At 31.8% G+C, this 13,932-nt stretch overlaps 1 protein-coding gene across 1 annotated transcript; it reads left to right on the top strand.

The window, feature by feature from the left end:
- The first annotated feature begins 556 nt into the window (after positions 1–556).
- Positions 557–13,209, top strand: LOC120090030 (copper transport protein ATX1). The gene is made up of 3 exons (XM_039047517.1): positions 557–742; positions 1,266–1,347; positions 12,986–13,209. The coding sequence occupies exons 1-3, from the start codon at positions 698–700 to the stop codon at positions 13,132–13,134; spliced, it is 276 nt and encodes a 91-aa protein (XP_038903445.1). The 5' UTR covers positions 557–697; the 3' UTR covers positions 13,135–13,209.
- Positions 13,210–13,932: the final 723 nt, after the last annotated feature.

Below are 13,932 nucleotides of genomic sequence, written 5' to 3'. Positions count from 1 at the left end.
TTAATATAAGAGTTGATAAAGATAATTGAATTTAGAGAAAAATTGAAAAGATATAAGATTTGAAAAGATTAGAAATATCAGTAGAATCTCAATGTTAATTATGTATGAGATTTTACTGATAAAGACCAAAATAATCAATAGGATGAAAAAATTAATTTTTTTTTATTCAAATCACAATGGTTAATCTCGATCGAGATGAATAGAGAAAAACTATTTAAATGAATCTTCTAAAATGATTCTAATCCTAAAAGATGAAAACATTTGGAGGTTATACGGATGATTTTAAACAGGTAAGTTTAACCCTACCATATATTAAAAATTCTCACACTAAAAAAAAACCCTCAAGTTGGAATAATATAATAAGAAAAGAGAGATGAGAATGTGAAAAAAGATTGAAAAAGCTTTTAATGAAAAGGCTTTAATTAAAATAGTCAAATAGGCCAAACCTAATCAGATTAGATTAGGCCAATAAATTAATGCAAAAAATAGTGTATTTAATAAGCTGCCTTAAGAACTTAGATGGGAATTCTTTAGAAACATCAATGGCTGCCTAACTAGAGAGAGAAAATATAGAAAGAGACCCAAAAAACTTTGACAAAAAAAAAAAAAAAAGTTGGAATTTTCCATCTTTTTCACCAAAATGAAAACCTCCATGGCTGCCTAAACACAAACACAAACAGAGAAACACAAGCCAACAATGGAGCAATCTTTGTTATTTTCTGAGAATCTAACACCCCCTTCTGTAAGATTTCTCAATTATTATTTTTATTTCTTTCTTTTTATTTTTATTTTTTATTTCTTGTAAATTATTTAGACCCGTTTGGTAATGATTTTGTTTTTGGTTTTGAAAATTAAGCCTATGAATACTATTTCCACCTTCAAATTTCTTCCTTTCTTATCTACTATTTATTAATCGTTTAAAAAATCAAACCAAAATTTGAAAACTAAAAAAAATCGTTTTTAAAAATTTATTTTTGTTTTTGGAATATGGTTAAGAATTTATCCATCAAACTTAAGAAAAATATAAATCATTATAAGAAATGTTGATGAAATAGACTTAATTTTTAAAAATAAAAATAAAAAATAAAAAATATTATCAAACGAGATCTTAGTTTATCAATATTTCATATAGAAATTTCGAATATATGATTTTTTGATCGAAGGTATATATTTTATGGCACGATAAAAAGACAATATAATATAATTTTGCTTATGAAAAGATATATAATAATGTTTTTCTTTTCTTTTGGGTTTGTTTGATGTAGTTTCAGGTGATTGTTATAAATGCAAATATGAGTTGCAAAGGATGTCGCCAAAGAGTCTCTCAAATTGTCTGTAAAATGTCTGGTTAGTATTTTTCATTATTATTTATTTATTTATTAATTTTCCTTTTCATTTCTTCCTTCTTCTTTCTAACATAATTTAAACCTAATTTCTAATTAAAAATTAAGGCCATTTGAACAGTTTTAATTTTAAAAAAAATATATAATTTACTCATTTTATGAATAAGCTTTCTAATGTAATATGATTTTTTTTCCCTTTTTACTTTAAAAGTTAGCTTAACTTATAAATTTAGTTGATGTAATCTGGGTTTGACATCTATTTATAGTCTTTTATATAATATAGAGATATATAACCACTCGGCTAATTTTCACATTAATTTATTTAATTGTTTTGGTTTAATTTCGACAATAAGTGAGGTGAGATTCAAAGTTCAAACTTCTTGATCGAGAGCATATTTTTTAACTAGTTGTATAATACTCAAATAATTGACTCTTTAATTGCTTGTTATACCATATATCAATTCGGTTAAAAATTACATTATTGGCATGTTATATCAATATTTTATTGATTTTTTAAGTATATTTACTAGATCGAAGCTTTGGCTAAAGTTTAAGAATGTAATTTAAATTCATAAATTTTTGGAGATTTTATTTTTTTAGTTTAACAACATACATATATAAGATGAGAGGATTCAAATAGTAAACATCTTATTCAAATGCCACACATCTTTAGTTTATTCCAATAATATATATATAACTCTCACATAATGATTCTAGTAAAAAAAGGGTAAAAGATAAGGTTGATGCCATACATTCCACGTACGTGTGTATGACACCCACTACCTGTAATAATGGGGACAAATATATATATATGGTTAGAAAGTATAAGTAAATGGTAATATATATTTTTTTTAGAATAAATGAGAATCGAGGGATTCAAACCTCTGACTTTAAAGAAAATAACATATGTCAATTATCGTTGAGACATGATTATTTTGACAATATATTTCTATTGATATAAAGTATTTTGAATGAAAGTTAAAGTAAATATCTATGTAAATCTTAAACTTAAGATATATATCAGTTATGGGATTGATATAAAAGTTATAATTTATCTTTATAAGTGGTGAGATTAAAGTTAGCCCTGGCCTCCTTGATTGATTGCATAACAAAAAAGTTTGACTCTCGAAAATATGGACATGTGTGTGATCTATCGTTAGAGTTGCATGCTATGAAATAGATGATATATTTAAATGACTAAGAGTGGAGGGATAATGTAACACCCGAATTTAAAAGGGATACATGAATGAATTGATATCACATTCGATTAAGAGGGATCCTAAAAACATGAAAAGTATGATTAAGAAAGACTTAAAAGACTTGAAAGTTATTATCTATACCAACAAGATGCACTTTCCTTTCCGATGGCTCAATTATAGGAACTCCAAACTTAAGCATGCTTAGCTTTGGAACAATCTTATGTTAGGTGACCTCCTAGGAAATTTCCTAGAAAGCATGGAGGCAAAACATGCTAAAAGAACTCGTGTTGGTCTGTGAGAACAGTCTTCATTTTTAAAAACATCTCAAGACAAGCGAGGATGACGTTGCTAGGTTGTAGAGGAATATCAGGGCCATCAAGTGCCAAATCCAGATCTCAAATCCTGGGTTTGGGACGTTACAGATGATATAGTAAACTAACATACAACGGAAGAAATCAGAATCAATAAGCACTCTAATTATACTTAATTTGAGTTCAAAAGCATGCTAATGACAAATTTTGCAGAGAAAGGGTCTCATGAGATACAACCTTTGATGAAACTCTTTGATTTTAGCTTCTCTCCAAGAAATTGATCTCCAAATTTTCAGTAGACCACCAAAATGATCTTCTCTACTATCCTCTAACTTAAATTGAGAGGTGAAGTCTCTAATTGAAGTGAATTAAATTGAGGAGGAAGAGAGTTTGGAGAGAAAAACCAGAAAATTAGTTTTCAAACTTGCATGAATCCTCTCCACTTCGAAAATTTGAAGCTTTTAACCATGAAAATCATGCAACTAGTTGAGCTTCAGAACAATGACACCTCAAAGACCATATTCAAAGTGGGCTAGGTGTTTAATTAAGATTAAACCACTTCAATTGAAGATGAAAAATTGAAAATTCCACTCGAAGTGGAATTTCTAATTTTGTTTTTCAATTTACTTAATTTAATTTAATTTTCTTCAAAATTAAATTCAAATTATAAGAATCAAATCTGAATTTGGTTTTTTTAAACAAATTGAAAAATGATCGAAATAATTAATTAAATAATTTAATATCAAATATTAAATTAATCAAACACCTAATTTAAACATGAATTCTATTTATGTAATTCAATATTTAAATATTTTAAACTCTCCAATTACGTTTAATTTCGATAAATTAAATGTTTAATTATATCAAATATAATTAAACAAACCCTAAATTGAGTTTGAACACTTCAAATTCAAAATCCTAATTTCGAATTTGAACATTTTAAATTCGCTCAATTCACTAATCCAAGATAAATTTTTACGAGTTAGTAAAGGGACCTTATGGACCTATAGATCATGAGCTCCAACGATTTGAGATTAATTGGCTAAACTCTTTAGACCGAATTAATCAATATCCGTTAACTACCGAGGCACATCACTATAGTTCGACAGTTGCACTCTCCTCACTGTAAATATATTTCTGTCTATTTTAACCATAACCAGTAAGTCGATCCTTTACAGGTTGTTCGTATTTACAGCTAGGTCAAAATTATCGTTTTACCCTTGTAAATACATCTTTCTCCTTAAGCTCCTACTGATCCTCTATAGAACAATTTGGTTTATAGTCCAACTAATAAACCAAAACCCTTTCGGTCATAGAGGGTGGGGCCCCATTGTTCAAGACCAGAAATCTGTACTTAAGAGAACAACCTATCTGTTAACCTTAATTTCGGGTAGGAGTGAATTTCATCTTGCTGAACTATGTCCCCAGCTAACTATCTAGTCTTTTCCCCAAAATGGAAGGCTTATTGAGTAGTGCTGTTGGACTACTCCCGAATAAACAGGAGTTCATAGTTAGCTCATGATTAAGATCGAGTTACCTTAGGTCATTGAATTTGAAATAGTCAGTTTTAACAGTAAATGGTCGTTATAAAAAAAAATGATTATTTTGGGGTTCGGTCTTATGCAAACTCATTGCATAGAATGCCTCCACATGAATGATTTTGTGACCATTGTTTGTATCAGTATACAAAATGAGCCGCATTCAATAGTGTCACCAGGATGAGGTACCCAATCTCACCCCAATACTTAGACCATTTTGGCTATATACTAAAACTCGATTCACTTTTATGTCTCCACATAAAGCTAAAGTATTCATATTATAGCCATGAATTCGTTTATTGGATTTTTATAATAGAATGCAATATCAATAACAATTTATTGAATAAAATACTCAATAATACTTTTATTGATAAATAAAATATGTTAACATTTACGAATTGTGAGTTTTAGGACATTCTCAACAATCTCCCACTTGGACTAATACTCCAATGAGTTACAAATATATACAAATATATAACGTTTACAATGTTGAGAAAATAGAGACAATACAATAAACTACGACATCTGTATACCATTGACATTCTCCCACTTGCCTTAGATTATGAAGCTCGTAGTCTTAGTCCGACCAGGTGGCCCTCGAACACTTTAGCCGAGAAGTCCTTTGTAAACGAATCAGCAAGGTTATCTTCTGAGGCTATCTTCATGACTATCACGTCTCCTCGGTATACTATCTCCTTGATAAGATGGTACTTTCTTTCGATGTGTTTTCCACGTTTGTGACTTCTTGGTTCCTTGGAATTGGCAACTGCACCAGAGTAATTGGCAGATGCATATTTGGAACCACTTCCAAATCTGATAGGAACTTGCGTACCCATACTACTTCGCATGCAGCTACATATTCTGCTTCCATCATGGAGTCAACTTCTGTTTGATGCTTCTCCACACTATAGCTCCTCCGTTAAGAGTAAAAATTGATCCTGAAGTAGATTTCCTAGATCTACATCAGTCTGAAAACCAGAATCAGTGTATCCCCATAAGGATCAAATCCTTAGGTATATACACAAGCATATAGTCTCTCGTTCTCCGAAGATACTTGAGGATGTTCTTGACAGTAGTCCAATGACTATGTCTAGGGTTACATTGGAACTTGCTGACGATTCCTACTGCAAAGCATATATCAGGACGTGTACATAACATAGCGTACATCAGACTCCCAACTGCTGAAGCATATGGAATTCTTTTCATTTCCTCAACTTCTTTAGACGTTTTAGGACACCGTTCCTTTGAAAAATGAATTCCATGTCTAAAAGGTAACACACCCTTTTTGAATTTTGCATATTATACATTGACAACATTTTGTCAATATAAGATGCTTGAGATAAGGTTAGCATTCGGTTCTTGCGATTCCAAACTATTTGGATCCTGAGAATGTACTGTGCATCTCCCAAATCTTTCATTTGAAACTGTGACACTAACCATCTCTTTACGTCAGCAAGGAAACTTGTCTCATTCTCAATGAGCAAGATATCATCAACATAAAGGACTAGGAAAGCTACAATTTTGTTGACTATTTTCTTGTATACACAAGGTTCGTCAACATTCTGTTCAAAGTCATAAGACTTGATCGTAGTGTAAAATCTTATATTCCAGGATCTAGAAGCTTGTTTTAACCCATAAATGGATCTTTTAAGCTTACAAACCTTTTGTTCTTGACCATGTTAAATGAACCCTTCTGATTGAGTACATGTAAATACTTTCATCAAGGTAGCCATTCAAGAAGGATGTCTTGACATCCATTTTCCATATTTCATAGTCATAATATGCAGTAATGGATAAAAGTATTCTTATTGATTTAATCATGGCAACAGGAGAGAAGGTTTCTTTATAGTTCACCCCCTCTCTTTGGGTAAAACCTTTTGCCACAAGTCTGGCTTTGTAAGTTTGCACCTTGCTAGTTTGGTCTTGCTTTCTCTTGTAGATCCATTTACAACCTATAGGTTTAACCCAATTTGGTTGATCTACAAGTTCCCAAACAAAATTGAAGTACATGGACTCCATTTCCACGTCCATAGCTTTTATCCATTGCCCCCTATCAATATCATCCATTGCATATTTAAAGGTCAATAGATCCTTTAGGCCATCATCAGGTATGATGTCCTGAGTTTCTGTTAAATCCATGTAACGTTCAGGCAGATGAACAACCCTCCCACTACGTCGAGTCATTCTCAATTCTTGAGAATGATGTGATGGGGCAGCAACTGTTGTTGATGGACTAGCTTGATCAACAACTTTTTTTGATTTGTCTGTAGTATCTTTGGTGATTTCATTCAATACTAGTTTATTGCGAGGTTGATGATTTCTAATATGATCTTCTTCCAAGAATGTAGCGTTTCTCGATATAAATACTTTATCTTCTTGGGGATCATAACACAATCTACCTTTTGTTTCCTTAAGGTATCCTACAAATAGACATAATTTTGAACATCGTTCTAATTTCTTAGAGTTTTGCACCAACACGTGTGCCAGATATCCACAGATTTGGAAGTGACATAAACTACTTTTACATCATCTCCATAACTCATACGGTGTTTTTGAAACACTTTTTGAGGGAACCATGTTCAGAATATATATTGCAGTCTATACTGCATACCTCTAAAAGGATTGAAGTAACTGAGCATAACTCATCATCGAACGAACCATGTCTAACAAGGTTCAATTTCTCCTTTCTGCAACACCATTTTGCTGTAGTATTCCAGGTGTTGTGAATTGGGATTGAATTCCATGATCTACTAAATAGTTTTGGAATTGTAAATTTATATACTTACCACCTCAATCTGATCGAAGTGTTTTAATTCTTTTTCCTAATAAGTTTTCAACTTTTGTCTTAAATTCTTTGAACTTTTCGAGAGTTTTAGACTTGTGACTCATTAAGTGAATATAGCCATATTTGAAATAGTCACCAACAAAATTGATGAAATATTTATATCCTCCTCGAGTTTGACATTCATCGGACCACAAAGGTCTGAATGTATAAGTTCTAGGGTTTCTTCGGCATGAAGACTTTTTCTAGTAAAAGTTCTTTTAGTCATTTTTCCTTCGAGATATGATTCTCATGGCGGTAAAGAACTGTCTTCTAACTAATTTAGATGACCATTTTTTACCAATCTCTCAATCATGTTTAGATTTATGTGACCAAGTCTAAGGTGTCAAAGATATGCATTAGGAGAAATTTTTCGTCCTTTATTTTGAGTTTCTGCCGTTTTAAATATCTCTATGTTTAAAATGACTTTTGCTTCAGTTGGTTTTAATACATACAAGTTATTTTCAAGTCCAACAGAACAAATATGAATACCTCTTGAAAAAACAAACACTCCATTGATTTCAAAAGATACTTTATACATATCTTCTAACAAACAAGATATGAAGATCAAGTTTCTTTTCATTTTGCGTACATAATATAATTTTTTTAACAAAATGAAAGATTATCCAAAATATAACTTTATGTCTCCCATTGCTTCAGCTAAAATGACTTCTCCTGTTCCAACCTTGAAATTCATTTTGTGTTTTGAGAGTTGAGTCCAAGAACTATTTTCTTGTAGAAAAGTGCAAACATGGTTAGCGACTCTTGAATCTAATATCCAGGTTAAGTAAAAAATTTCCATTAAGCATGTTTCAATTACAAGTAAATCTGATTTACCTTGTTTCTCCTTTTCTGCTCTCTTTTTAGCTAGATATTTCGGGCAGTTGCTTTTCCAATACCTGTCTTCTCCATAATGGAAATATTTTCCTTTGGGAGCCTTGGTTTTCTTAGCAGCAGGTTTCTTATTCCATTTTCCCTTTTTCTTCATTTGGATACTTTTATTTTTAGAAGAGGAAAGTGCAGACTTCTTTTTATTTGAAGGTTTCATTCCTGAAGATGATCCCTTCAAAAATTTTTTTCTGTGATACAACGTTTGCTTCATTTTCTTTTAATTTCATCATCGATTGGTAAGTCTGGAGTTCGTTTAAAAGAGTAGTCATGTTGTAATTAATCCTATTCATTACAACATTAGTTCGAAAGGTCAAGAAGCTCTTCAGAAGAGACTCCAAGATCATACTAACTTGACTAGTCTCATCTATGATAGCGCCGTGAGCTTCTGCAATATTAAAATGGACCATCATGTTCAGAACATGCTCTCTAACATTGATCCCATCTTTTATGTGTGAATTATAAACATATTTTATAGCCTCATGTCATATTGAAGATGACGGTTGCTCGAACATATCTTGCAACGATGCCATGATTTCACGAGTAGTGTGCATGGTTTCATGTTTCTTATTGAGTACATCAGATATGCTCGCCAAGATGTAGACTTTTGCCTTCTCATTAGCCCTTACCCATCTACCATAAACTTCCTGAACATTTAAGTTAGTATTTGAACTGGGATGAGGAGGACATTCCTCCGTTGAAACAAACCTCAGGTCACCAACCACTAGAATTGTATTTATGTTCAGTTTTCGGTTAGAGTAACATTCTCCATTGAATTTGTCGGAAGCAAGAAGTTGTATAATCGAGTTCGACATTGCTGAAAAAAACAAATTCTATTAAATTATGCATTTAAATCCAATTTTAGTAAATGTAATAAAGTACTCATATTTCTTTATTTATTTGCAACGATACTTTAGTGAATAGAATAGATGCTAACGAGGAACAGTCATATACTCTTTCACTGAAGTAAGACAATCTTGACCAAATACTATATCCAGAAATAACTCTTATTCCTATAGTAGTTTGGTTACCGTTTTCGGTTAAGAACTAACATTTAGCAACTCTTGTAAGTGTGAACCCCCATTGTTAGATTTTATAGAACGATATGAAAATGCACTCGAATTGGAAGATAATGTTCAAGACGGAACTATAAAACCCTATTCATTCTTGAAACTTGGATTGTTCCGAATTCTATGTTACAACCCTCCAAAGGGATCCCCGTCGTTAACGACTAGTTAATGCCGCCTAAAAACGACAGTAGGCGCAACATAGGAATCTCACGGTTTAAACTAATAGCAGAGACCGTAGGATATGTTGACACATTTACTTCACCCACTTACTATGAATTACTTTCCCATTCACCTTGTTATTGATCCATGCAAACACTTTCTAAATGGAGAAGTCGCGGTAAAAACGACACGAAACCGAGCATGGATCTCACAGTGTAAACTCTTAAGGATACGAGAGTTAAAAACGATATATCGTATATATTGTTAATCTCCCACTGAAGTGTTCTAAATATTTAGGTATTATTTTACTTAGGTATATTCCGGCTAATTTTAAACAACCTAGTCTATATGATTTATCCAAGTATAATGTTTATATTTGGATTTAAACCTACGATGTCTAGGTGTTAAACCAATTTTAAACTTCACACAGCTCACGCAAATTCATATAACCTGTTAACAACGCTCAACATTTCAGTCATAATCCCCAGGTAGAAGATGTTATGTAAACCGTCAACTTAAATACCTCTAGCCTTAGACAGGATTATGAACTGATTGAGTTTGTAGCCGTATTTTATAAGATAACAACCTATTTTAACCGTTAAAAAAAGTTGTTAACATAAGTGAGCATGCTGTTAATCTTTGTTATAGATTTTAATGTCTAATCCGATTTTACAACAATTTATAAAACAGTAGACATGCTATCCAACCATAACATACATCAAAGGCATTCAGAATTAACATAACACTTATATTCAATTTAAGAAACCCTAAACATGCATACTATATATTATAACGAACTTATAACATAATATTATGTATACAACATGCTTTCCCATGGTGGGATTTTATATCTAAATGACATACTATATGCGCAAACATGTTTAACTCAAAATATAATATATATCACATGCATAAAATAATTAAACAACATCCATATGGTTCAGCTTTGGCATCCTAAGCAAGCAAAATAACTATTTATTATAAAACTAATCCAAAAACAACTTCAATTTGAGTTTGGACTGCTCGAATCGACTCGAACCAGACCCGAACCGGCCCCCAAATGATTCAATTGAGGTTGAATCGGATCAGAAGAGAACCAAACCGATCGAATCGGCTTCACCTGCGCGAACCGACTTACGAACACGTGCGTCTTTCTGGGCTGGGATGAGCAACATTGCAACGCTCGATCCCAGTGTTGCAACGCTCCATCCCAGTGTTGCAACGCCATGTGTTTCATCAAGAGCAGCGTTGCAACGCTCTGTGGGCAGCGTCGCAACACTGCCTGGTAGTAGCTTCAACTCTAGTTTTTTCAGTTGTCCAAACTTGCTTCAAATTTCAATTACAGCCTAATTTGGACTCTATTGACTCTAATAAAATTGCAGACTCTAGAGCACACATAAAAGCTCATCAAACAAGAGTCCATTACAAATTAAACTTCATAATCAAAGAGAAAACTGCTAAAGTTGAATTTCAACCATATCAGTTAACCAAATATGCATTCTTAGAAATTCACTCACCAAACTCAAATTAACGTTAATTGAGTAGTTAAATCATGTTCTGATACCAATTGATAGATAAACTAACATACAACAGAAGAAATTAGAATCAATAAGCACTTTAATTACCTTTAATGTGAGTTCAAATGCATGCTAATGACAAATTTTGCAAAGAAAGGGTTTCATGAGATACAACCTTTGATGCAACTCTTTGATTCTTGCTTTTCTCCATGAAATTGATCTCAAAATTTCCAGTAGACCACCACAATGATCTTCTCTACTATCCTCTAACTCAGATTGAGAGGTGGAGTCTCTAATTGAAGTGAATTGGATTGAGGAGGAAGAGTGTTCGGAGAGAAAAACCAGAAAATTAGTTTTCAAACTTGCATGAATCCTCTCTACTTCGAAAATCTGAAGCTTTTAACTATGAAAATCATGCAACTAGTTGAGCTTTATATCAATGACAACTCAAAGACTATATTCAAAGTGGGATAGGTGTTTAATTAAGATTAAACCACTTCAATTAGAGATGAAAAATTGGAAAATTCCACTCGAAGTGGAATTTCTAATTTTGTTTTTCGATTTACTTAATTTTAATTTAATTTTCTTCAAAATTAAATAAAAATATAAGAATCAAATCTGAATTTGATTTTTTTTAAGAAAATTGAAAAATGATCTAAATAACTAATTAAACAATTTTTAATTAATTAAATAATTTATATCAAGTATTAAATTAATCAAACACCTATTTTAAACATGAATCCTATTCATGCAATTCAATATTTAAATCAATATTTAAATATTTTAAACTCTCCAATTATGTTTAATTTCGATAAATGAAATATTTAATTATATCGAATATAATTAAACAAACCCTAAATTGAGTTTGAACACTTCAAATTCAAAATCTTATTTTCGAATTTGAACATTTCAAATTCGCTCAATTCACTAATCCGAGATAAAATTTTATGAGCTAGTAGAGGGACCTTATAGACCTACAGATCATGAGCTCCAACGATTTGAGCTTAGTTGGCTAAACTCTTTAGACCGAATTAATCAATATTTGTTAATTACCGAGACACACCACTATAGCTCGACAGTTGCACTCTCCTCTCTGTAGATATATTTTGGTCCATTTTAGCCATAATTAGTAAGTCGATCTTTCACAGATTGTTCGTATTTATAACTAGGTTAAAATTATCGTTTTACCCCTATAAATACATCTTTCTCCTTAAGCTTCCACTGATCATCTATAGAACAATTTGGTTTATAGTCCAACTAATAAACCAAGACCCTTTCGGTCATGAGAGGGCGGGGCCCCGTTGTTCAAGACCAGGAATCAGTACTTAAGAGAATAACCATCTGCTGACCCTAATTTTGGGTAGGAGTGAATTCAATCTTGTTGAACTATGTCCCTAGCTATCTATCCAATCTTATCCCCAAAATGGGAGGCTGATTGAGTAGTGCTGTTGGACTACTCTCATCTATGTAGATCAAAGGATAATCCCGAGTAAACAGGAGTTCATAGTTAGCTTATGATTAAGATCAAGTTACCCTAGGTGATTGAATTTGAAATAGTCAGTTTTAACAGTAAACGGTCATTATAAAGAAAAGTGACTATTTCGAGGTCCGGTCTTATGCAAACTCATTGCATGAATTCCTCCACTCGCATGTCTCCACATAAATGATTTTGGGATCACATCGCTTGTATCAATATACAAAGTGGGTCGCATTCAATAGTGTCACAAGGATGAGGTACCCAATCTCACCCAATACTTATAGACCATTTTGACTATATACTAAAACCTGATCCACTTTTATGTCTCCACATAAAGTTAAAGTATTCATATTATAACCATAGACCCGTTTATTGGATTTTTATAGTAGAATGCAATATCAATTACAATTTATTGAATAAAATACTTACTAATAGTTTTATTGATAAATAAAACATGTTACCATTTTTGGAAATGCACGTTTTAGGATATTTCCATCAACAGATAGAGTCTATTTGAGAAAAAGCTTGGTGATTCTTTGTAGAGGAGGATTATTGACACACATATATATATATATAAGTTATTATTCTTAGTTTCGTTTGACATTTTTCATAGTCTAGGCTTGCTTTCTAAGGAATTTATTTATTTATTTCTTAATATGCAGAATTAGTGGAGTTCACCATAGATGTGACAAAAAGACAAGTGATTGTAAAAGGAAATGTCAAATGCCAAAGCAAGAATGAAGAAAATACTATGAAGAAGTGCAATTCTCTCAAATCCCCCTCCCCCCAATTTTCAAACAAGTGCTTTTGACTTTTTGTTCTTTCGTTGATCCAAGTAGATATTACATATACTCATATTATTATTATTATCATCATCATTATGAAGCAATATATATTATTTGTTTATTCATGCATTTGTACATCTAACTTGAACTACAAGTTTATGTTCTTACTTTAATTGATTAATTGACCTTATAAAATTTCAAAGTCAAATCATTGTGTTTCATGGGGAAGAGATTATATATATTTTTTCCTCTCTTCTTTTTGAAGTCCAACGTTTTCTTGCTCTACATGATGGATAAAGAAAGTAAAGGTAGCATACTGAGTGGTGTTATTTTAAAGGGAGAAAAAGAATATACATTCTGTCAAACGGCATTAGTAACTCGGATGGACAATACGAGACGTCACAACAGATGAGCTTGAATATTTCGAGTTCCAACAATTTTGAGCGCAAACGACTAGGTTAGGTTGACATACGTTGATCGGCGGCTTTATTTTCGTTTTTACAAATGAAACAAAACTATGCTTATTTCTATTTTTCAAACCAACCAAAATCAATAAAAAAAAAAAAAAAAATGAAATCTATTTTTACAAATAGTTTCTACACGACACAATCCTCTTTTTGGTTCTTTTTTTAAATCACTCTATTTTAACACTTAATCCTGGAACATGATGAGAATTTTGACCCTCAAATATCCATTTCTTATTCTTATCCAAACCATCTATAAGGTTCGTAACTTCTAGAGGGTATTCAAATCATCCGACAATCCGAAAAATCTAGACTACCAAACTCAAATTATATGTTGGATTGGGTTAATTTAAAATTTGG

The sequence above is a fragment of the Benincasa hispida genome, chromosome 11, assembly GCF_009727055.1.
Source record: "Benincasa hispida cultivar B227 chromosome 11, ASM972705v1, whole genome shotgun sequence".
Taxonomy (NCBI): Eukaryota; Viridiplantae; Streptophyta; class Magnoliopsida; order Cucurbitales; family Cucurbitaceae; genus Benincasa; species Benincasa hispida.
The sequence above is the reverse complement of the archived record's forward strand: the minus strand, read 5'-3'. Positions and strand labels throughout refer to the sequence as shown.

Bases quoted from the DNA above. Each gene is read 5' to 3' on its own strand.
- LOC120090030 (XM_039047517.1), top strand. From the start codon at position 698: ATGGAGCAATCTTTGTTATTTTCTGAGAATCTAACACCCCCTTCT. The intron at 743-1,265 runs GTAAGATTTCTC...TGTTTGATGTAG, and splicing joins AGAATCTAACACCCCCTTCT to TTTCAGGTGATTGTTATAAA. The intron at 1,348-12,985 runs GTTAGTATTTTT...CTTAATATGCAG, and splicing joins AATTGTCTGTAAAATGTCTG to AATTAGTGGAGTTCACCATA.